Genomic DNA, 25,511 nt, shown 5'->3' with positions numbered 1-25,511 from the left:
GTCTAGACTGGTGGCTATTTGGCGTTTGGTAAGTCAGGATTCTACTGTAACTCTTAAAACATAAACCTTAATTTAGGTAGTAAATGCTACTATGGACAAATACTTTTTAACACCTACGTCTTCTGCAGCCCAGCAGAACTGTGGAAGATGCTAGGTATGGGCTATTCCCCGACTGTCTGCAGCTTCCAGAGGCAGTTCAAAGCTATAGCCTAGCCTATGCTAGGCATGCCCCCCGCCCCCGGCCTGCTGCCAGATCTTCTGCTTCCATGGCTGCAGTCAGAGGCAGTTTTCTTTGCTCCTTTCCTATCATTTGCCTCCCCACCTTTTTTCTCTCCGCCTCCTAGACCAGGGGTTTAGCAGCATGTGGCTGAATGCCTTCTGCAGTGCCTCCCTGCTGAGCTCCTCATGGCAGAGCAGCCATGCAACAACTGGGCTAAGCCTAAAAGTTGCTCCATCTGCAATGTAGCTTTAACAGGCTCTACAGATGGCAAACTAGGTCCTGCCAGTTAGCCTTCCTCCTCTCACGTTGCTAGGGCATGGAGCAATTCAGGACCACAAGGCTAAGACCCTAGCAGGACTCCTGGTCCCACCCTGCATCCTGAAATGGGTCCTAAGTGCTCTGGGGAGAGAATCAGTGCTCACAATCAGCCCTGCCCTTTCTCCCAGCTTGAATCAGAAAATGCTGGCAGTAAGTCCCCATCCCCCAACCTTGGGGAGTGGGAGCCTATAAGGGAGGATTCCGAGGGAGAATTTCTAGAAGGCTCAAGGCCCATGCAAAGCTAACCCCAAATACACGCACCCAGGGCATTGCTAAGCTGCCAGGCCTGCAAAACAAAAACTAAACAAAAAGGGTCAGAAAAAGTAAAAAACAAAAAACAAACAAAACCCTCTAAAAGGTATTTGTCCTTTGACTCAGCCCCCCTCCTTCTCCTCTTCTGTGGGAGGAGAGCAATTAACAACTGGTTTTGAGCAGGACACAGACAAAATTTAACAAAGGTTTTACTCCCTTCAAGAAGTTTGAAACCATATGTAAAAAAGGTTGTATCCATGAGCCAGATCCAACCCGAGCAAGCCCTCAATGACAAATCTCAGACCAAATGTCTCCCTTCCAAATCCTAGCCTGAGCCAGTGATTCCCCTACACTCATCCTTTGAGAAGGTAATCAGGGAGGAGTGGAAATTTCCTGCCAAGGGTAAACACATTAATGGGCATATTCTCAGATTCTACAAGCTGCAAGAGCAAAGAATGCAGAGACCAATACGTCTTTAAGGCTATACATAAGAAATCTCCCTAAAAACAGCATTTGTGGCAGATGCTTCAATAGATGCAATGAGGTTTTCTGCCCTTGCCACGGCATCCAGCTCAGTGGTCAGGAGACACACACGACTTCATCCATGGAAGATAGATACTCACTACAGACGAGTCCTGTGTGCCTCTACATTCACAGGATCTCTCCTCTTTGGAGAAAAACTGGATAAGATAGTGGCTGAAAACTCTGCCAAACTTAAACAGTCCTTCCCCTCTCCATTTAGTTCTCTAATAAGGGATTACAAACTCACTTCCTCCTTCCTCGCAGAGGTTTCAGAGGTAAGGTAACAGGCGAGGAAAGGGAAAACCTTGGAACCAAGGAACGAGTGGATAACCTAGAGATGCTTCCACAACATCCACGGGCTCATTATGACACTGAACAAATGGGCTCCACCCAGACCTGAGATTGAGAGGCAGGATTTCCCACTTTTCAGATGAATGGTTTGCATCCACCACAGAAAAACGGGTGCAAGAGATAGCTTGAGGGCGTATCCCTGATGCACTAAGGGCTCCACCCCATCCCTTCTTCATTCACTCTCCCATCACCAGCAACCCTACTGGGGCAAGCTGGTCAAGAACGAGATCTCCCATCACCTGGACATAGGAGTTTGCCTGCTGTGGGTCAGTTCCCCAACATCACCAGTCTCTGGCAACACTAGCACTGCCTTCCAGGTCTCCACAGGCATTACTCTTTGCAGGCTAACGATAGGCATACTCCAACCCCTGAGCCCACTGGCCATCCCTTCTGGAGCGTTCAGGCCCTGATCCACTGGCACTCACAGAATTCACAGATCCACTACTCCCAAAGGAATAGTTCACACCAGCTTACCAGATGGGCCTCAGGATCATCACGCCACTCAACACACAGCACTTAGATATGTTTATAGTAAGAACAAGACTTTATTTAACAAATAGATATTCAAGAAGAAGCAAATAGAAATAGTGGAAACAAATGGTTACATGTAAATTAAAATCACAACATGCTTTCATGACATTGTTATGGCATATAGCACAAAAGCTCACCCCAAAAGCCTTCCAGTGTCTTACAGCCAAGCTTGGCTGTGAGCTTCCACTCATCAGATAAGTCATGCTGTCCTCTTGACTCCTCAGTGGAAAGATCCCCCGTGTCTCTTTGCGAGCTCAGATATATCAAAACAGTCCTTTGCGCTTTATTCATAATCAGAGCACCCCTTGCTGATTGTTGTTCCCTCTGGTCTCCCTCGCTTGTTCACCTTGCAACCTTTTAATTAGCAGCTGGCTCTGCCCCAGATAGGCTTACATTGTGAGACACACAATTGTACAATACACACTTGATCAGACAACGAGTGAGAAGCATTTCCTATCCCCGGTCAGACCAGAATCTGTCCAAGGCTGGTCACCTTGTGGTGACCTGCTTTTAACTTCAAAGCTTTAAGAACATCGTTTCCAGTACAGATACATAACTTCTTAATTATTACCTGTACATACATTGTGCAATGTTTATGATGAGAAGGGTAATACAGGCTTTCAGTAAAGACTTTACATGACACCCTTTGGCAAACTAGTATGAAGATATCAGCCCCAGGGGATCCCAGTAACCCTTATGCACCCCTGTGCCCTCTGCCGGTTGACACCAAGACGCACATCACCTGTGTCACCCATACCTCCACAGTCCAGTGTGCCCCTGCCAAGACAATCTACTGAGATTTGCTTATGGCATGAATTGCTACCAGTACCAAACAGTGCCATTCAGTCTCCCATCGGCCCCAGGGCATTTACGAAGATGCTGGTGATATTCAATATCCAGATCCCAGGGAATTCACCTATTCCTCTTTCTGGAAGGCATCTAAATCAGACTCCTACCCAGACCACCGCACACAGTGCCATGATCCAGGCTCTGAATCTCCTGCAAGAGCACAGATTCATGACAAACATCTGTGGACATTGCCCGGGACTGTCTACCATCTCAGGAAGTCAATGACTTGGTCTGGGACCAGTACCGCTCTTGCATCCATGCCAGACCATGGTCCCACACTTTCAGCAGACAGACCTGAGGCATCTGATCTGTGATCTCATCCATGGAGTGATCCCTCAGCACGAGAACAGGAGACCCAGTAGCTGAAGGCACTGAACTGTTGTTGGGCTCCTGCTCTTGACTAGCATGGATATCAAGTCCTGAATCTTGTGGAATCTGTCGAATGATGGGTAGATCTGCACTGCTGACATGTCTAGCGTCGCACCCAGATGAATAATTGAAGGAATCATAAAATGTTTCTTGGTGTTTGTCATGAATCTGTGTGTTTGTAGGAGATTCAGAGCCAAGCACGACAGTACTCCAGGTGTCAGCCCTCATTATTGTGCTGTTTGCAGGATCCTTGGGCTCCCTGGGTGAGAACTCTCAGGTACCCAGGTCCCTCAGAGCAGTCAGATCAATTTTCCCTAAGTGGGACCTACCACTGGTGTTGAAAGCCCCAATCCCTTTGAACCTCTGACATTTGTATCACCATTTTACCTCTCCATCAAAACCTGTTTTCTGGTCACCATCATGTCCACAGCCTTATCCATGCAGGAACCTTACTGTATGTTCAATGATCTCAAGGTGGTGCAGAAATGTTCCTGCCTAAAGTAAACTCTCCTTTTCATGCCTCACAGCAGATTGTCCTCCCTTCAGGCTGTCCAAAGTCACAGCGACTCAATGGGAAGATATGGCACCCCTTGGCTGTCAGATAAGTACCAAAGGTTTATATCAACTGTTCAGAATCCACAAAGAGATCAGGCTCTCTGTTCATTTCCTTTCACCCAAGGTGTCAAGGACTTAGAGTACGTTAGCCAGATGGATTGGACTATGTATTGTTGAGGCATTCAAGGCATCCAGAAGGAATCAAGGTCCATGCCACAAGATCTATGGCAACATTGTGGGCTGAAAGAGCATGTTGTTTCACTGCAGAAAACTGCAGAGCAGTGACATGGATATTGGCTAACACCTTTATTAGACTCTGTCTTCTGTCTTTTACGGAGGCCTCCTTCGGCAGGAGGGTGCTGTATGTGGTGGTTCAGTAATAACCTCGCTGTTACTAATAATCTTGCAATTAATTATTGTTTTACACTGCTCTGGAATGAATCTACTGGCAGTAGGCTGGCAAAGGGAGAATGGCGAGAGCAAGCTATTCTATAGCTTTGAATTGCCTCCAGAAGCTGCAGACAGGAGGGGAATAGCCCATATGTAGGATGATTGTGGAAGACGCTGCTAGAAGAATGGAAATGATTGGGTAAGAAAATTTCCATTCTTGTTAATATTACCATGCGCACTGTTACAAACCAAAGTAAGCATATTAGACCTTGTAACCCAGACTAGCTACAACCAAAGTTATTTTTCATTCACATTGTAATTACAATGTACTTACCACACGGACTTTGGAGGTAGGGACATGCATAAAAACCCCTGCCTTGTTACTCTCCGAAACCAAACATGAATACAATATTTAAAGGCAAGTCAGTATTTGGAACCTACTGTGTTTGATAAATTAGAGTACTTGAGTACATGCATCAGTACTTGGAAAACAGTAATGTTATGGATTATCCCTGTATGTTGTAATCCATTCCTGACTTTCCTATGCATTGGTGCCTGTTCTCAATTCTGGATGTGCTTTTACTGGGAAAAATTGCAATTTCTGGAATCAAGAAAAGTTGCCATCCAATTTCACAGATACTCTTTGCATGAAAGACCCAAATATTAAGTGTTCCTAGGATAATCTAAAATGATTTCCATATTTATCAAATTCCTAGTGCAAAATAATTATAACACTCATGAAATAACCTCCTTCTGTCCAATCTGTTAATTTATTACTTCTACATTGCTAAAAATAAAATTAGAATTCCCTTAGGCCATTGTTACAATTTTATAGAAAGCGCAGTTAACATGGGATGAATATTGGGATCTGAAACCAAAATGTCTCCTACTGTGATATAAACAGTATTTCAAGGATTTTGGGCTACAAGATAGAGCCTTTCATGCCTTGCAAATTGAGTTCACATTAACTTCCAGCACTTTTCTTTAGAGGTTTTATTTCCGATTGCTGAAGGATGTGCATGAAGCTTTGCCTAGATTTTGTTACTATTCACTCTGCACTGAAATGTCACAAATGATTACTAAATTACTGACATTGCATCGAGGAAGAGGAAAATGCTTTGTAAATAGCCAAATAAAGCACTTAGTGCAGACATAGAAGCTCTTATGCATATCTGACATCCTTCTTGTCTTTAGGATGTTTTCAGATACTTGCAGACAGAATATAAAGCAGTTCAAGTAGGAACTTGACCTTTGTTCATGTCTCTAAAAAGCAGTAGATGCAGTGTCTGAATTAGATAGCAAGTTCCTTGTGAGATTGACTATGTAATCTTGGATGTTCGTATAACACTGAGCACATTGGTAGCACTCAATCAATACATAGTAAGTGTTCGCTGTTGCAGTATTATTTCCCTATTATCCTCCCACTTAGCTCAAGAGAATATAAAATGTGTTGTGCATGTCTGTATAAATATACAGTCCCAGATCCTCCACCAAGGCCAAGGAGTGCATGGCATAACTCAGGGAAGGGAGGGCAAAGGTGTCTGCCCACCGGTTTGGTCCTCAGGGGTAAGTTAGAGTATTCTGAGGGCAGTTCTAAATTAAACCAGCTTCCAATAGTCCCAAAAGGCTGTGGCAGCAACCAGGGATCACTAGGGCACATGGAAGTCCCAGTGATGGTCATAGGAAGTGGGGACTGGAGTACAAGTAGTTGAATTAAAGTCCTTGCCTTGAACTCCCACAAGTCAGCCCTTGCCCCTGGTTCTACCTCCCTCTTGGGTAGTGTCAAGGGGGAAGACTCACAGCCAGACCCCCCTCAGTAGAGGTTTCTTCTTCTGCTGTTGCAAAACGGTGCTTCTTCAGGAAATGGCTTCCCTCTTGTCTCCCTCCTGCCTGGGGCTACTGGAGCTTCTTTTATATCGGTCCTTTCCCTAGGAGCAGTCTGGCCAGTAGAATCATAGAACCATAGGATTAGAAGGGACTGCAAGGGTCATCTAGTCTAACCCTCAGCCAAGATGCCTGAGGGGCAGAGCCTTCCAGGCCCAGTACTGCTCCAGCCCTTCCCTTGGCCTTAGTGTAGGATCTGAAAACCCTATCCAAGGCACCAATACAATATAGCTCAGCTGTGCTCTGAAAAGGTATCGCACCCAGAAATTACATGGGATATGAATTTTAGGCCTGGTCTACACTGGGGGAGGGGGATCGATCTAAGTTACGCAACTTTAGGGTAGCTGAAGTCAACGTACTTAGACCTACTCACTGCGGTGAGTCGACTGCTGCCACTCCCCCGTTGACTCTGCCTGCATCTCTCGCGGCGGTGGAGTATAGGAGTCAACAGGAGAGTGCTGGGGGGAGTCGATTTATCGCGCCTAGACTAGACGCGATAAATCAACCCCCGCTGGATCGATCGTTGCCTGCTGATCCGGCGGGTGGTGTAGACATACCGTAGAAAGTCAATGTGCAATGATAGAAGTGCATTAAAATTTATAAAAAGGGATATAATTGGCTTTATATATTTACAGCAGCAAATTAATCAGCATGATCAATTCACAAATGAGTTTGTTACATTTATTATAATAATAGTTATCTCTGTGGTTGGGCAAACAAAGCTGGCCAAATAACAAGCATGTCATGTTTTACTCTTGAATTGCTTTTTCACTATATGGCAACAAAGAATTACCTTGACCAATTGCACCCCTAAATAGTGCTTCTGGTACTCTTTAAATGAGATTATTAGACTGATTTACGTTGGAAAGACAGGAGCATGCATAGCACACTAGGAGGTGTGTTGAGATTACATGAATTCACACTGTATGACTTTCTGCAGTTACTCTGTGCAGATGCATACCCAAATAACACTGCTTTAAATGCGTTATGTTCATGAATTTCCACAAAGTTAAATGTATAGTAGTTTTAGTAAATAGAATTTATTGCCTTTTCATTTCAAGATTTTGCATTTAGCTATTTTTGAAAGAAAAATACAAAAAGCAACGTATCAATACAAAGTTATCTGCTCTGTCAATAGCCCTAGAAATAGAATCAAGTGGACTGAAATTACATTATTTCAGACTAATCTTTTAAAAAATATTTTCTTCTTCTTTCCTGACTCAGTCAGAAGATGCTTCACTCAGAAAACACTAAGTTAAATCTAAAGTTTGGCAAACTATGCAGAACTTCACCACACTACATGGCTGTATTCATGTAGTTGAGTTAGTGTGATTTTATCACACCTAATTTTCCAGCAGATTAACATGCAGCATTTATATATATAAAATGGAAAGTGGAATGATGATATGGGAGATGAAGCACCATCCAATTGAAAGTGTACAAGAACTAGAAAATCTACAAGCTGTGGCTAATCCCAACACGCATCAAAACATGGGCATAACGCAGTGGTGTTAGGCAGCCATGCTGCATTGTCAATCCTTGCAGTACTTCTGGGAATGAAGTCAAAATGCAAGCCAATCGGTGGTTGTGACATGACAGTGTCATTCCTGGATGTACTGCCTTTGGGCATGGGACTTACCGGGAGCACATCAAACACACAGTGACACACACCACTGTTCAGAATGGAGTCACAGAACACCACTTGTATCTAAATGCGTCCACATTTTTTCAGACTATTTTGAAAGTTCATCTAATTTAACTTCTTTTCAGTTGGCCTCATTAACAAGTGTATGCAGTATGGAATCAAGGCAACTACAGTGAGAGGTATGGCTGCACTTTTACAAAAAGAAAGAACATAAAACAAATACTCGGTATGTGTGGGTAACTTGATAAAATCAAACAGCTGCAAGGTAACTAAAGAAGCAGCTATGCACAGTAGTCTGAAACTCGTCTTATATCCATTTGTACCTTTACAGCTCATGATGAACATTTCGGAATTAATGCCAAGACCTAACCCAAAGAGTGCACCTAAATTTCTCACCAGTCCAGCAAATGGAGTTGTGTCAATGTTTATCCAGTCTGGATTGGCACACCATTTCTTTGCCTTTGGAACGGACCATAGAAGATCAACATCAATAAGTTTGAGAAGCAGGTAAAAGCCAAGAGCAAAGATGAAGAGAAACAAATTTGTCTTGATGTACGTTCTCAAACTCGCTGTTTGGATAGCAGGGGTATGTTCAAATGCTTCAGCAACAAGCATTCCTGTGAATTAGAAGTGCAATATTAGGGTGGGCATTGTGCTCTTGGATATTGAAAAAGAAATTGCTTTCCAGGGCCTACCTCTAAAAAAGCAGAATTAAACCTCTTAAAGAAAAAGAATATGTATGGTTTTTCCACTTTTATAGTACACCCAAAAACCTCATTCTTCTCCAAAACTGCCAAGTCAAAATAATGGGTCTACCGCGTTACTTTAAATGCCAAGAGCCACAGGTTCAGAAGAGACATGTAGTTTTTCACTAATAAACCCTGCATTAGCACACCCAGACAGGCCAGTCTCTCTCTCTCTCTCCTTTTTCATACTCTTCAGATGCTACCCCATGGGTAGAGAGGGATGCAGATTGCAACTCCCTACTCTCACAGGGGTGAATCAAGCCTATCTATGTTCTTAGTCCTTCCCTCTTTCTGAGTGCTGGAGGGGGAGATGTTTTTCATCTCTCTCCCTTTCCTCATTCACCCCCTTCTTGGCTATGAAGAGGAACGGAGATGGACCCCAGTAGCTTCAAACCGTTGGCTCAGCGCTAAACATGCTGATTTGCACATGGAAAGTAGCATAGGGAGTGCCCCTGGAATTAACGTGCCAATCATTCTGAGATCAGACGGTGACTAAGAGAAGCATTTTCAAAAGTGCCTAAATTCAATTTTTACAACTGAGCTGGGGCTTAGGAGCCTAGGCCTCATAGGAAATCGACGGGACTCAGGCTTCCAGGTTAGGGTTACCATACGTCCGGTTTTTTCCGGACATGTCCGGCTTTTCGGCAATCAAACCCCCATCCGGGGGGAATTGCCAAAAAGCCGAACATGTCCGGGAAAAATGCCGGCCGGGCACTTCCCCTCCCGCGGCTGCTCTGCTCCTCCCCTGACTCTTCGGCTCTGTTTAAGAGCCGAGCCGCCCGAGCGCTATGGGCTTCAGGCAGCCCCCTTGCCTCTGGACCCCAGCCGCCGGCCGGGCACTTCCCCTCCCGGGCTCCGGCGGCGCAGGGTCCGGAGGCATGGGGGCTGCCCGAAGCCGGTAGCGCTCGGGCGGCTCGGCTCTTAAACAGAGCCGAAGAGTCAGGGGAGGAGCAGAGCCTCCGGCCGCGGCGGCTCTGCTCCTCCCCTGACTCTTCGGCTCTGTTTAAGAGCTGAGTGCTACAGGCTTCGGGCAGCCCCCATGCCTCCGGACCCTGTGCCGCCGGAGCCCGGGAGGGGAAGCCCGAAGCCCGAGCGCTACCGGCTTCACGGTTTGCCGGGCAGCCTCCAGACCCTGTGCCCCCGGCTGGGCGCTTCCCCTCCCGGGCTCCGCTGCGCTGGGGAAGCGCCGGCCGGGGGCGCAGGGTCTGGGGGCTGCCCGGCAAACCGTGAAGCCGGTAGCGCTCGGGCAGCCCTTTTCGCATGGCTGGGAGTGGGAGGGAGGAGGGGGCGGAGTTAGGGCGGGACTGGGGGTGGGAAATGGGCGGGGCCAGGGCCCCGTGGAGGGTCCTCTTTTTTTATTTGTTAAATATGGTAACCCTATTCCAGGTGCCTATGTTCCTTTAGAAAAATGGGGACTAGACTCCTAAAACACTTTTGTGCTTTTGAAAATGTTACCCAAAGGCTGTATTATACTAAGATTGTAGGATCCTGGGGGCAGGGGCCATCTTTTTGTTCTGTGTTTGTACAGCATCTAGCACAATGGGCTCCTGGTCCATGACTAGGGCTTCTACATACCATAGTAATACAAATATGTAATTAATAATAATAATAACAATATATTCAAACCCGTAGTCTCCCCAGAAATCACATGCAGCTCTAGAGAGACAGGATAAAAAGCACTTTAAATAACTATGACTTGTTTTTAAACTTAAAACAAATGTTCAGATAATGTATTTATGTTGCAAAGAGTAAGAATAAGCAATATTACCACCAATTACTCCAAGAATAACTTGATGTGGGAAATGTGTTGCTATGAATACTCTAGAGACACACACACTGATCTGAATAATCCAAAACACACTCCAGAGGAATGACCAGGTAAGTCTATGAAAGAAAAAGAAATTGTATATATGAAATTTAAAAAATCCAAAATATTATATTTCATTGTGCGTCATTCAACTGGGTCCCATATTTTTAGCAGCCAGAGGTATAAATTCAACAGTGTAGAGACAGATGATCAAAACCTGGAGCCAGATGCTGAAATAAAACTGTCAGAATACAGGTATGATCTTGCAATCCCATTTACTTTAATGGAATTTTGCCCGATTAAAGACTGCAGGATCAGGCACTAATACTTCAGGACCTAAGATCAGATGCTTTGTTTTTGTTGTAAGATATCAATTGAAAGCTAAAGTGTCAGATGTATTTTTCCATGTGTTTATTATCATGAAGGCATAATTAAATTCATGATCCATGCAGTCGAATAACAATCCTTTCAACCGTGGTAAAAAATCCAACCAGTCATAAGCTTTTACACAGAACTGAGTAACATGCTGTCTGTGCCAATATTATGAGTATTTTCTTTAGAATAAAATATGAATGACCATTCCCAAAGTGGTAAATTTAATGCACTAACCAGTAGATCAGACAAAGAAAGGCACTGAATATAAATTAAGATTCCCAACATTATTGACCTGTCCCACTCCCATAGTGTTTAAAGAAGGCAGGTTCAGATCTGTGTTAATGCAATGGCAGTGAGTTAATTAGATGTCACTCTAAAGAAAAATATAAATCTCCTCTATATTCTAATTCAGTGGTTCTCAAACTTCATTGCACCACGACCCCCTTCTGACAACAAAAATTACTATGTGACCCCAAGAGAGGGTACCGAAGCCTGAGCCCACCCAAGCGGGGGAGACAAAGCCCAAGCCCCAAAGCTGAAGCCCTGGGCGAGGGGTCTGTAACCTGAGCCCAGCCGTCTAGGACTGAAGATCTCAGGCATCAGCTTCAGCCCCGGGTGGTGGAGCATGGGCCCTGGCGACCCCATTAAAACGGGGTCATGACCCACTTTGGGGTCCCAACCCACAGTTTGAGAACTGCTTTTCTAATTCTTTGTCCAAACCCAGTAAGAATGAAGACATGTTAACAATTTAAAAGTCAAGTGGGCCAAAAATGAATTACAAATATTTGCTATATATTACAAATATTTGCTATAATAATATTTAAACTAAATATATAAATCCATCAAAATAAAGGTTTCAGAATATCAGAAACTGACTGACCTGTGCAGTGTAATTGCGGATTCATCTTTCCACCTCACTGTGTAGCTAAGTGCTGCTGTTACCATTACATACCAGACACAAGAAGATCCCATGGCGTGGCCAGATGGGCTTCCTGTTAAAAGAAAAAAAGGAATATTTTAACTTAAAAATCATTAATACAAGTTTGGAATATAGAAAAAGAATCATTATCAGTTATTCAAACAATCAATGAACCCAAAACAATAAAAACTAAAAAAACCTACAGGAACCTTATGGTGGATTGTGGCATGTCAGGCACAAATCACAGACATTGATTAGATGGATATTGGGAAGGCAGCCTATCCTTACAATAACCTAAGGGAAGTAATTTTATGTTAGTCTGACAGTTTCTTTAGGATAGAAAGAAAAAGGACTTTGTATTATAGTGCTGATATGAACAGAGCCACAAAGTATACAGAAAGAACAAGGAGTCTTGTGGCACCTTAAAGATTAACACATTTATTAGAGCATAAGCTTTCGTGGGCTTATGCTCTAATAAATGTGTTGGTCTTTAAGGTACCACAAGACTCCTCGTTGTTTTTGCTGAAACAGACTAACACGGCTACCCCTCTGAAAAGTATACAGAATACAGCTTAGATGGAAGACAGGTGTATATTGAAATATGGGAGAAGCAGGGAATGATCTCCTTGTATCAGTAAATTGTAAAATACGCTAGAGCAATTTCAGACTTCAGATAGCCCTTCCAAATTGTCATTTTGTCTATTTCCTCAGTTAGGAAGCCATATTTTCTGTAGATCCTCAAAAGAGGGGGGCGGGGGAGTCTTTTCTTTTATGTTGGAAGAAAGGGGCTTATTTATGTTCAGTTGACACAATACCAAAAGTGTTGAAAATTGAATGAAAATTGGTATGGGAAAAGATTTCAATAGATCCCGTCTCATGAAATAATGTTATAACATTTTGGAATTAATTAACAGTACTCTATAGTAGTGCAACAAATGGGGGACTCAATATAAACAAACTTCTGCATATTGAATGCTTTATTATGTGCCATGCCATTTACCCAAATTTAACAGAAGCCATTTTCAAGCATACTGAAGGCAGTGTGGAGATGCAGAGGATTTCACCCACATCTCGTGGAGCTGACCAAAGATCTAATCCCAGTGGAATGTTGCTAGTGAAGTAATTCATAAAATTACTATGGCAGTTCTCTCTGCACATAGCAGGGGTCAGATTCTTGGATTCATCAGATTTACATTTGGTGGAGGGAGGTTATGGCTCCCCAGTTCTCATTGGTCCTCAGCCCTGGTGCAGGCTTGAGTAGTGCAGAGGCTACTGCCTAAAGGTGTCTCTAGCATGTGTCAGCTCAGAATGCTCCCATTGAGTATAACTGGAGTGCAGTGTGCTCCAGCCACTCCTGCTCCTCACATCACTACCTCTAACACACCCTTCCCCAGTCCCGGCATGCCCTCCCGGCTGGGGGCTGCAGAAATAGCTTAGAGCTGGCTATGCTGGCTCTAACCCCTCTGGGGATTCCATCATGCCACAGGAAAACCCAGATAGGGGAGATGCAGACATGGCAGATAATCTGACTCTGTATGTGTTAAGATGATGCAACGTGGCTTCTTGTGGAGTTAGAAGGGTAGAAAAGTTTGTAGGGCTTATTTTGTAGGAAGTGGAAATAATTTTTTTCACTTGAGAAAATGTTGTGACCAATCCCTACAGAAGTAGTTCACAAAGGTATGGGATATCTTGGTAAGGTAGAAAATTGCATCTAAGAAGGAAAATTACATTGATTTCTGTACCATCTACACACCTTTTCTGGACTTGGCTAGGAGATTCTTGATCATGATTCCTTCATTCCTTCTTTTTTTCAAAAGGTACTTGCACGGCACTTTCCACATATTAGAATTCATTTTATTGGTTAAACCAACTTATGATTTCATATTTCAGTGTTTGAAAACACTTTTTACTTGCTATTGTCAGTCTTTTCATCTGAAAGTGTTTATCATACCCCATATGCAATGTGTTTATTAGAGATAGGCCTAAAGTCCAAAATTTAGATCCACATTTCGAAACTCTACCAATATTTGTGAGAGGGTTGGATTGGGGGTTTTGGTTCAGCTCACTGGAGCCAGCTGCAAAATTCAGATCTAGATCAAAATTCAAATTCCAGAACCTCTATCCCAAAGTTTGAGATCGTCCAGATACAGGTTTTTAGTTCAAGCTATCTGCAGTCCTTATGTTGTTCACTATTTTATCTACTTTGCTCATTTAAATATTCATGTCAGTGTACATCTGCTGCTCTAGTCTTCTCATTTAAACTACATATTTAAACATTTTAAATAACAAATTTGGAAAAGGCCATACTGAATAAAATAGAAATGGTTTCTTTTTAAACAGGAAGAAACAGGCCTTCTGTTCCAATGAATCATGTGGAAACACACTAATTGGTATGTAAGCAAGGTCTCAATATTGCAAGAGGCTGAGTGCCCTCAGTTGTGAAGTCACTTGAAAGGAGCTGAGGGAGGCTCTTAGCACCTTGGGTTGGGTCCCAAGTGATTTCATGATCAAGTGAGACAGAGAACAACCCTAACAGCTGATAGCAGGTCCGCACATAAAGTAGTAAACAAACTGTCAGTCACAAGAGCTCAAGTCTCTTCTTCAAAATTAGAGTAAAGTATGATGCAGCATCTTGCTAAGAGAGAGGGGAAAAAATGCAGCATTTTTATCCATATGAAAGCCTGTAGAATCACAAAGCACATTAATAACAATTACTGCACATTTCTCATATATTGGGGGAAAAAATCCATTTAGCAAGAGCCATAATTAAAGCTGTATAAACATGTCAAATCCAGTCTAGAGTAGGAATGTCTGAGCTTAATTTGCTTAATTTCAAACATCATGGATTTGAAAGTTCATTTGAGACTTGAGCAATATTGGATTTACATTCCACTTAAGAAAGAAGTAAAAACAGAAGCAGAGAGGGTGATCAGTGAAACAATCCAATGGAAAATATATCATACATAATATCACCTATATAGTGTATTCTCTTGTGCCAGCCTATAGCTTTGAGGGGAGTGGGGTGTTCTATCCTGAACAGATAACTCAGGCTTTCCTTTAGTTAGAACATAGGTGGCTGTTGTTCATTCGGTTTTTTTAAAAACTAAATAGCTTCGGGGAGGAGGAGGATAGAGGGATTAGGGGTTTAAATATCAGAGCAGTGATCACAAATTTGTTTTACTTTTGTGACCCTAAAAATTGCTGCAGTAGCTCAGAAATCCTCAAACTCCATAAGAGTCACCTGTTCTAAGCTGGAGTGCTTTTGAGCAACATTTACTTGAATATATGCTTAGATATCAAAATATTTCACTTGCTCATTTGATATGCTGAAGAGGACAAATCTAGGGTGTCTACTTACCTTCAATAAACCTCTGTGGACCTCTTCTCTGCAAGTTGGTGTCACTTGCAGCAGAACTACCTCCAAGAATGACTTCACAACAAAGGTGATTCAGCATTTCTGGGGCTGTAAAGTAATTATTGGAAGGACGGACAGTCCTCCAGCATTGCTACCTGTAATAACTATCATTTTTAAAGTGATGCCTTTCATAGGTTAAAGACATTGAAACAGAAGTTCTTGCCAATACGCAGACCAGGTAGTCTCAGCTCTTCACACATCTAATGTTTAGGTTCTCTGTTACATTTCTACTGATGTATTTTTATGCTCAGGTGCCTGCATACTGTACTTTTTTTTTTAGCAGGTATATCAATTTACAGTATAATCATTATCACTGACTGCTACTTGCTGAAGTAATACTTACAATATGTGCAACACTGAAGCCACAAACATTCCTTACCTGGCCCAGTTTCACATGTTATAGGAAATTGTTCAAGACATGGGCTCGATTGATTGGGATAGATCATTGTTTCTTGGACCCACCAATATGGACGATGGCCAAATAAAATCCTAACAAAAAAGAGAACAGTACATAGTATACAAATACAATAAAAAGATCTCTGAGTAGAAAGGTCCAAGCAAAGTAGAAAGGATAATTCACCTTATGCTATACATGAACATTTTTATTGTTAGAATAATCATACAAATGCTCATTTGTGTTCTTCTTCGCTTACCAAAATGTCACCGTAAACACATCCTCATTTTGTTAAACCTGAATTTTGAAACATGTTGTATTTTATATTTAAAAGGCAAAACTACACAGGTAAATCTACAGGTTACAGGAAGTACTGTAATCTTGAGGCAGCTAAAAACCTGCATTACAAAAAATACAAAGTTTTAAAAGAAACACAACTTACCATTTAAATATGAGGTTGAACCAATCTCCAATGACTGCCACCCATATCATTTTAGTACCAACCACTTGGTTAAGTTGGAACCAAAGAGGAAAATAAATTAAAAATATATTCCGGGGATCTCCTACTAGTGACATGAAATTTAGAAAGTCATGGTAAGACCTGTAATCCTTCTGTAAATGCTGAATTATAAGCACACCATTACTATGAAGGAGATCCATCTTTATCGGTTACACTATACTCAAAGGAAAGTTCCCGTAATGTTTAGTTCCTAATGGCAAAATTAGAACCATGAAAGGAGAGCTATTAAAAATGAGAGACAATGACTAACATTGCTTTTATATTGTACCAGAGTGGGGTGTCTGGCCATTCCTGAAACATGTGACTTTCCGCATCTATGAGGAGACACGTGGGTCTGTTAGTGCTGGAAAGCTTTTCTGTTTGCAATTTTTAATTGGAGGAAAAGAGGTGAAGTATATGCTGATCAGCAGCAAATCATGGGGAAAGTTTTGTGGCAACACAATGACTGTCTTATGCAACCCTTTGTATGAACAGTTGGAAAATGTTTGCTTGAATTTTAACACAGTTCATTTCTCTGAAGGATGGACACTAGTAATTTGTATGCTTAAGTGTTGCCCTTATAAAGACTAGAAAGAATTCATGATTAATTGGTCTAAGCAGAAGAGTCATTAAATTTGTGCATTTTAATTTGAAATAGAATGTGGCTATATTGCTGTATTTATTACTTAGCACGGCACATGTTTTAAATTGTGATTAAATCCAATCAGCAGACATAAATTAAAAAAAGAATTTTAAATGACAGGTTGCTTTCTAAAGTAATACTTTTCCCAAAGAGTTGAAAAAATAATTATTTATTTCCTTTACACAAGATACCATGTTAACTGAGGACACATTGAGGATGGATTTTTTTAGTATGAATTAACACAGAATAATGATGGTATTGACTGGAGTGATTCAGAGGATAAAGTAGGGGCTATGCAGTCTACTCTGCCAAAGCAACTCAAGCATAACCTTCTGCATCCTTAAATTCTTTTGCATAGTCTAATATGAATGCAATAAAGGGATAGTAGATCTTAAATAAGTAATATTTTGCAGAAGCTGTTTTTTAATGTTTAAATATATACTTTCTCTGAGGAAACAAAAAGTGGACCTGAACCAAAACTCTAGCTCTGACCTATGTACCTAATGAATAGGCAGAACTAAAGGCCCAATCCAATGCCTACTGAAATCAGTAATAGAAAGACTCTCATTAACTTCAAAGAGCATGGTTTGGCCCCTATGGGTATGCCTATATTGCAATAAAAGACCCACAGCGCAGCTGCAACTGACTTGGGGGCTATTAAATTGCAGTTTAGACATTTGGGCTCAGGCTAGAGCAGCGGTTCTCAAACTGTGGGTCACGATCCAATTTTAATGTGGTCGCCAGGGCTGGCTTAGACTTGCTGGGGCCCGGGGCTGAAGCCCGAGCCTCACTGCCCGGGGCCGAAGCCTAAGGGCTTCAGCCCTGGGCAGCAGGGCTCAGGTTACAGGCCCCCGGCCTGGAGCTGAAGCTCTTGGGCTTGGGCTTTGGCCCACCCGCCCGGGGCAGCAGGGCTCGGGCAGGCTCAGGCTTAGGTTCCCCCCTCCTGGTGTTGTGTAGTAATTTTTGTTGTCAGAAGGGGGTTGCGGTGCAATGAAGTTTGAGAACCGCTGGGCTAGAGTCCAGGTTCTGAGACTCAGTGCCATGGGTCTTTTTTTAAATCATAGTGTAGACATATCCTAAAACGGCAGATCCCAATATTCCCAAACAAGAAGAATAGGGTGGGGTTGAAATCTGGGTCTAAATCAAAGTTCAAGGTGCTTGGATTCAGTCCTTTCTAGAAAGAAGTTCAAGCTGTGAATTCAAATCCAAGTTTATGGTTTGGATATAGGACTTTGGTTCAGTCCCATCTCTAATTTTAAAAAAGAAATGTAGTATCTTTGTTCACCAGAGACACATTTAGGGTATTTAAGACATTTCTTTTAAACATTTCCTAAACTGATTACTAGTTCTTTGAGGTTTTGGGTTATTTTTCAAGTGAATTAGTATTGTTGAAATTGATATCCCTAAAGAACTAAAGAAAGATCCAGCAGGGGCACAGTAGAGCAGCCTTTACCACACTGCCCTGCCACAGTGCCTCAGCCATGCTCTGAGGGACCACTTCTAGAATAAGAGCACATCACATTTCATAGCCACGGAGTTCTTGATCTTTCTGTGTAGACTGCCCGCAGGTGCCAATTAATGCCAACTGAGGTGACTAAGGAAGGACTTTTGGGGATCTGGTCCCCTGTCTACTAAACAGAGACCACCAACTGATTTACTTTCAGTCATTAACCAGTCCTGGTTGGATTCAGAAGTGAAACTTGACCCATCCAGCCTCCCCTTACCAGCTCTTTTTATGTGCTACCAGTCCCACCTAAGATTGCCCAGCACTTCCCATTATAAGACCCTGTTTTCTATTGCTTATAAATTTGTCAAACCTGAAATTTTCCATGCTGGGTGTCCACCTCAGGCTGAATTTCTTTTTGGAAAATTTCAGCTAAAATGGTTCCACCATTTCTGAGAACAAGACTAGGGGGAGATACATTGTTTTACCCATATTAAAAAATGCTGGTGACTTTCTGTTTGAAAAGCTCTAGCTATCCCGTGCTTTGAAGCAGGGACTTGAAATTCAGCAGGAGGGGGCCTTGGTGTCAGGGATATTCCTTTTGCCATCTCTGTAAAAATCCAACCAAATTTGGCCAAATTATAAGGCTTTTGAAAAATTGTACTTCACACATGCTCAGTAGAGACTTCTTAGATTCTGTACACACTGAGCACGCTACAGCTCAGGGTGGAGCAGGACTTTACCTGTAATTGCAACTCTGCCCTGCTGCAAACCATGCCAGGTCTGGGCACTAAATAGAGAGCAGGGGACCTGTGTCTCTCCTGCTCTTTTCTACTGTACTCTCAATAACCCTCTCCTCCCCCCACTTGGTTCAGGCAACAAAAGAGGAGGAAGCTGCTGCATTCGAATGCAGAAGGAAGAAGCACCAGACCTACTGGGGAGGTGGGGGAAGTAGATTGGGACAAGGAGCCTTGGAGTAGGGGTAAGGCTGGAGCCTGATTGGGTGATGAGGGAAACTGGGACTGGGAGTTTAGATGGTAGGGGGACTGGGACTGGTTGGGCAAGGAGACTGGGAAAATTAGGTGGGCAAAGATTGGATGATGAGCCCAGTAAGGGAGACTGGGACTGGGATCCAGTGGGGACAAAGAATGTGGGATAGGAAGGCATGACCAGAGGCAGGATGTGGGAGAGAACACATCAGAAGAGGAGCCAGGATGGGGAAACTGGGAATAGCTGGGCAAGGAGACTGGTACTGGCATGGGGAGTCTGGAGGGTGAGACTAGGAATTGCTTGGCAAGAAGACTGTGACTGGGAGGCAAAGCCTGAGAAGTGGAGAGTGGGACTGGCTAGATGAGGAAAATGGGGCAGAAGAAGTCATGCTGGGGGGGAGGGGGGGAAGGGGCAGACGATTCTGTGCCCACTAGAGCACACTCCCCTCCAGAGCCTAGAATGAAACTCAAAATTACTGAGTATCACTATTCTTCTTCTGCCAGCAAATATCTGGAAAACCCAAAAGCAAAGTGTCCTATCCTCCTCTAGTGCTGGTCCATACAGAGGATAACAACCTACTACTGCTATCAGTTACTCCATTAGCTCAAGCAGCAGAGGTCTATGTGCTGGATCTAAAGGTTCCAACCCTGCTGAAGATCCATCTGGGTGTCAGTATGATGCCACATGATGGAATTTCTGTTTTTTTTTCAGTTTGCTTTTTAAAAATGACACATAACAGAACTATTTTAAAAGAACATCATTAAGGTTCAAAGTCAAGCACTCAGAAGTTAGAAAATACCAAAATTAAGGTTGCCTGTGCAACTTTAATTCACCCTCCTTTCATGTATACATTATAATTAGAGATGGTTCAAATTTTTTCCAATTAAATGTTTTTCCATTGCAAAATGCCATTTCATCAAAATCAAAACTTTCCACAGGAACATGCTGATTTCGACATTTTAAAAATAAAATTGAAAAAAACTGAAAAATAGCAAATTGACCTTAATGGAACAAAATATTTTGATTTTTTGTTTTGAGATGACTTTTTATTTAAAATGAATCAGGCTTGTCTAATTATGGTTGTTGTCTGTAGGACCCCTGCTTCATTTGTTGCAGAAGTTGGAAGTTGTGCAGGGAATGAGGCAGGGTATTGCATGAAGGGAAAGGACAGTCTGATGATTGGCAATAGAATGCTGCCCTGGAGGTTGGGATTCTGTCTCTGCCATGGATTGGGTGACCAGATAGCAAGTGTGAAAAATTGGGATGGGGGTTGGGGTGTAATAGGTGCCTATATAAGACAAAGCCCCGAATATCAGGACTATCCCTATACAATCAGGACATCTGGTCACCATAGCCACGTAGTTCCTATGTGATGCTAGTCAAGTTACTTAAAACAAACTTTTCATAGGAGGTCACTAATTTTTGTTCTTCATTTAATGGGTACCTGACTTTAAACCCTGGGCCTGATTTGCAGTAGTGCGGAGTGCTCACAGCTGCAACTGAAGTCAATAGGAGCTGGAGTTTGAATATATAAAGTGCTATACAATACTAAGGACTCCGAAAAATCAGGTACTAGGCATCTCAAATGGAGTCCAAAAATTAATGGATACTTTTGACCTTAATCTGTCTGTGCCTCAGTTCCCCATCTGTAAAATGGGGATAATAATACCCACTTGAGCTCACAGAAACATTGTGAAGAGAAATTGTTTGTTTGTGAAGCACTCGGCTACTATAGTGATGAGTGCCATAGAAAAGGAGGAAATTAATGAATTAATAATTCTGTGTTCTGAGCTGGTTAGAAGACTGTGCAGTAAAAAGGCCTGGGGCCACACACTGAGCAATGAGGAGAAAACAAAATATTTAATAGATGCTCATTAAGCGAGCACTGTCCATCCTATGCACTGTATGAGTCAGGCACTCTTAGGAAACAATAGTATGTGATCATGTAATTAAAGTCTGCATCATAATGAATAAGCACAAAGGGGCTGAATTAAGGTTGCACAAGCAACCTTAATTCTGGTATTTGCTAAATTTTTAGTGCTTGATTGTGCAGTTTTCATAATGTTCTTATAACAAAGATTTTGTGTGTGTAATACTTACATATATTTGCAGAGAGAAAATGGTACACAACTTTAGTATATTTTAGTGACTATAAAAATGGGACAGAGGCACAACTTAGCAAGCTTTCTCCACGAAGCTCTGCCAATGCATCTCATACTAGAATCACAAACACAAGCGTTACAGATGCACTGAGATTTCCTGTAGGAAAAATGTATTATACCAACTTGTGCTGTGACTTTGTAATCAGAACCAATATTCTCTCTCAAGCTGTTAACAGAGACCATCACACTTTACACTTGTGAATTAAAATCTGATCAGGTCAACAGATGGTAACAACTCATTACTTTATCACCAGAATACAGTACAGACTCAATTATTACAAACTCCCTTTTATCTGAAACGGGGTTATTCTCCCTGGCATCTATGAATCACATTGAAAAATCCCTAAATTGCTTGAAATCCCTATTACCCACCTACAGTCAGTGTCTCCCCATGATAATCAGATGATCAATGTTACAGAAACTACAGAATTAAACTCTGGGAACAAAAGCAGCTGCACACAAGGCACTGTACCCTTCCCTAATGGTGCCCTACTACACTGGACTTTTCAAGCCAAGCTGAAAAAAGCAGTGGAGGCTTTGGTCAAACCTACTTACCTTCACGTTTTTGCTGAAGAGAGCTTTAAAAGTCAAACATATTCTTATGATGTGCATTCAACGAAATCACGTGGAAAATAATAAGTAGATCTAACAAATAAGAAGGTATGATTTAAATGGACATAAAGGACCTCTTTTACCCACTGCCATCTCTCATTTACTTTAGCTATTAAGAGTCTATTTTTAGACGCTTTTTAGCAGATTCAGATCTGAGCCTGTTTATTGCTCCTAGCTTCATTGAGCCATGTAGAAAGCAATAAAGTACCGAATCATGATTCTTTCTTCTCTGTGCTGTTTCTGAGTAGAATTAGTGTTACATGATTTACAATGTCCATTTGCTCCTAAAATTTTTCCTCCTATATTAGTGCTGCTGAATGGTCCATTTCAATTTGTACCACATGATATCAACACACATTTTCTCTAACAAAATCCTCTTAAAAAATAAAACTTCAGGATAATTCAGCAATAAATATTTAACAGCTTCTTGGATGCACAAGACATGGAAATTTCAGATTCAGCAAATTAGCTGTCCCAAAGTAGCCTTTGTTATTTGGGGTTTTTTGTTTCATGCTCAGCCCAACTGCTTGTAGCTATGAAGCAGCCTGAGAGGTGGACTGGTCATATAAATGAGATACTAATCATGATTCACATCCTCCGTGTTGGTTGAAAATCTCTCTCTCCCAAGTAATTATATAGCATAATTAGGGTAATCATTATTCTCTCCAAAGGTTAGAGTAACTCTACCTCATAAGGTAGACAGGCTCGCCAACAGTAAACTCCAATTCTCCAAAGGACATTTGGGTTTAGTATGAAGAAAAAATATAATAACCCATTCTTCTGCTTTTATATGTACTGCTGGTTTAGAACTATTAGTTAGCTTTAAATCTCAGTGCAAATGTCACGTGACAGTAGGTGGTGCTTTGGCAGCCATCTTGATTCTAGTACTTAGTTAAAAGGGCTCTAAGAAGTTATTATTCGGTAACTGTTGCCCCATTAACAAAACTATTTTACAGCAAGTAGGTTTACAGCATTCTGGCACCTGTCAAGGTACAAGATGACGTCAGGAGACACTTTTCTGCAGCTACAAACAAGCAATAAAGCCCGTCTTATTCCAGCCATACCACAATTTTTTTCTCTGACGCCAGATCTGCCATTCTTGAAACTATTAGAAGAATGACTGCTGCCAGATAGAGCGTGGTGGGACCACTTTATTAACCTTCTATACATTTGTAGCATTCAAAACAGGCCATTCTTTTCCACTGCCTTGGGACAATGCAACTCCATTTGCCCAGGCTGAACTCCATTCACAGATGCAACTCTTCAGGGCTCTCTTTAGTATTTTCAAGAGTGAGATCATACAAAGGTGAAATTTATTTTCCAACAACATCCATGTGGAGTGCACTCTCCTTCTATAGGAGCCTCACACAGGCTTGCAGGGTGGTACACTTATGTACCAGAAAAGACAAACCCTCTTCAGGACCTTTTCACCTATGCAGCCATGACCCTTGCATATATGAACTACTTTTGCTTAAACCAAATTCGTCCAGGTTGCTTTCAGTAAAATACTCTCTCCATTTGGGCTAGTATTCCAGGACTGCTGACATATTTTGATGACTTTGTGGAATGTGGGCTTTCTACGGTTGCTCAGGATAAAGACAGGTGTTTCTTTCTAGTTAGGAAATAATGTTAGTTCATTTAAATATTCTATATACAAAAGGGTCTCACAATAATAAATTAAACTACAGCAGCTTTCTTAGCTTTAGTGACCAGCTGAGGAGAGTCTTGGAGAAGTTATGATTCCTTAATAATGTGCTTTGAAAAACTCACTGTCACTTTCTGGAGGAAATTTTCCCCATTTTGTTGGAGGGTTCCAAGCTTTTCCTCCTCCTTTTCTTTCTGCCTGTTGGGGGAACATTTTAAAAGTTTCCTAATCTGAAATACATCTGGTTTTTGAAGTCATTTAATAGTATACATAAATAAAGTACAACATACTGTACAATCTTTTTGGTAAATGCAATTGCTAGGGGAAATAAACAACCAAGAATATATTTGAAAATGTTTGAACTGTGTCTTAATTTCTAAATTTAAGTGTTTTAAACTGGGTGAAACCTTGTTATGGGTTGAGTGAAACCCCACTGAGATTGACAGGTGTGAACTCACCCTTCAATTAACATATCTGAAAGCATAAATTCCTAGCTAAGACAAAAGTTGTGTGTAAATCCACCAATGAGCTTTTGGTTGAGTATTGTTTTGGGGAGGGGGGGGGGGGAATAAAGAAAGGATCACACAGAAACCGAGACAGACAAGAACAGAGAGCGAGAGAAAGGCAAGAAGGAACTTGTAAGTGTAGTATGACCCTGGAAAAAGTTCGAGAGAGGGATCTGTGTTGGCTAAAGAGACTTGGGGGGCTGTAAACTAAGACACTGCTCCTTTTGTTCTTGGTTTCTTCTATGTTCAGAGACAAAGGACTTTGTATGTTCCTTGAAAATAAAAAAGACTGCATCAAAGAAAATACCAGGCTCCGTCAATTTCTACTTCCATCTGGAACAATCCCAGGGCCCTGAATTTTGACTAGCTGCCTGAGTTGAAAAGGGGCAACAATACACATGTGAAAACAGTATGTTTGGGGTTCAGTAGGTTAAAATTTTGGAAACGGGTTTGTTTTGTTTTTGAACATAATTAAATGTTTTCATACTCAGCAGAAAGTAAACCAAGTTCAAAAACTTTTTTTTGTTTATTGCTATTTCATTAACTTTTGATTTATAAAGACAAACAAAAATGGAGCCCACCCTAAGTTCTATGTACCCTGACAATAACTTAAAAACACAATCAAAGTTCAACTGTAGCTAAGAACATAAAATGTTCATGATTTCTTAACACGTACCTATCAAAGCAAACATTAGGTAATAACTGAGCTCGATGTTGCTAAGCAGATGTTTGCAAAGAGAAAGAGCACCCATCAAAGCAATGATTTCTGTAACATTATTAACAGAAATCTATGTACTGACTTTCTGGTACATCTTGTTTTAGTAAATGCAGCCCTTACATTAATTTTACATGTCATAATTGTCACTGGCATTGGTTCAGCTACAAAGATTAGTTAGTGTGACAAAGTCAGACCGGACAGCTGCAAGAGTGCTGGAAGGCAGGTATATCAGCAATAGAATGGTAAACGTCCTTTTCCCTATGAGCTGAAGAGGTTATCTCAGGCCAGCAAGGGATACTGAGTCCAATTAAGGGATGCCTGTGACCTCTAAAAATCCCTCTTTTGGCTGGAGAGAGGCAAGAGAGACAAGCTGCAACAAGACAAGTGACAACAAAGAGAAAAGTCTTCTCCTGGGCAGAAGGCCACTTGCCTCCCTATAGGGGAAGCAATAGAGCTAACTGCCTGTTGGGGAAGAACTGGCACCCAGAGGTAAGAATAACAAGGCAACATTCCAGAGTGTTCCCTTTTTGTGTTATGAATTTGTGTCTTTGGTTTGGCTGATGAGTGCTCCTTGGGCCTCCCCTTCACCTTGTAAAATAGTGAAAAATAAAACCCAAGTGAGGAACAGAAACTCTCTGGAGTAGGCCTGATCTACGCCAGCCCCCTTCCTTCCTTCCTTCCCACCCATGGACTGCCAGAAGAGGAAATGCTGACCCATTGAGGGGAAACAGGTGCCTTGCCACACTAGTA

The 25,511-nt window shown here is 41.9% G+C and overlaps 1 protein-coding gene across 1 annotated transcript; it reads right to left on the bottom strand.

The window, feature by feature from the left end:
- Positions 1-7,991: 7,991 nt before the first annotated feature.
- Positions 7,992-16,202, bottom strand: G6PC2 (glucose-6-phosphatase catalytic subunit 2). Its single transcript, XM_065413686.1, has 5 exons — positions 15,985-16,202; positions 15,528-15,637; positions 11,695-11,806; positions 10,401-10,516; positions 7,992-8,503 (listed from the first exon to the last, which is right to left on the bottom strand). Exons 1-5 carry the CDS (start codon positions 16,200-16,202, stop codon positions 7,992-7,994), a joined length of 1,068 nt encoding a protein of 355 aa, XP_065269758.1.
- Between the last annotated feature and the right edge of the window lie 9,309 nt (positions 16,203-25,511).

Source organism: Emys orbicularis, chromosome 11 (genome assembly GCF_028017835.1).
Source record: "Emys orbicularis isolate rEmyOrb1 chromosome 11, rEmyOrb1.hap1, whole genome shotgun sequence".
Lineage (NCBI taxonomy): Eukaryota > Metazoa > Chordata > Testudines > Emydidae > Emys > Emys orbicularis.
The sequence above is the reverse complement of the archived record's forward strand: the minus strand, read 5'-3'. Positions and strand labels throughout refer to the sequence as shown.

Excerpts from the sequence above, each read along its gene's own strand:
- G6PC2 (XM_065413686.1), bottom strand. The coding sequence starts at position 16,202 with ATGGATCTCCTTCATAGTAATGGTGTGCTTATAATTCAGCATTTACAG. Across the intron at positions 11,807-15,527 it reads AACATGTGAAACTGGGCCAG|GAAGCCCATCTGGCCACGCC; the intron begins GTAAGGAATGTT and ends TTCTTTTAACAG. Across the intron at positions 10,517-11,694 it reads TCCGCAATTACACTGCACAG|ACTTACCTGGTCATTCCTCT; the intron begins GTCAGTCAGTTT and ends TTTCTTTCATAG.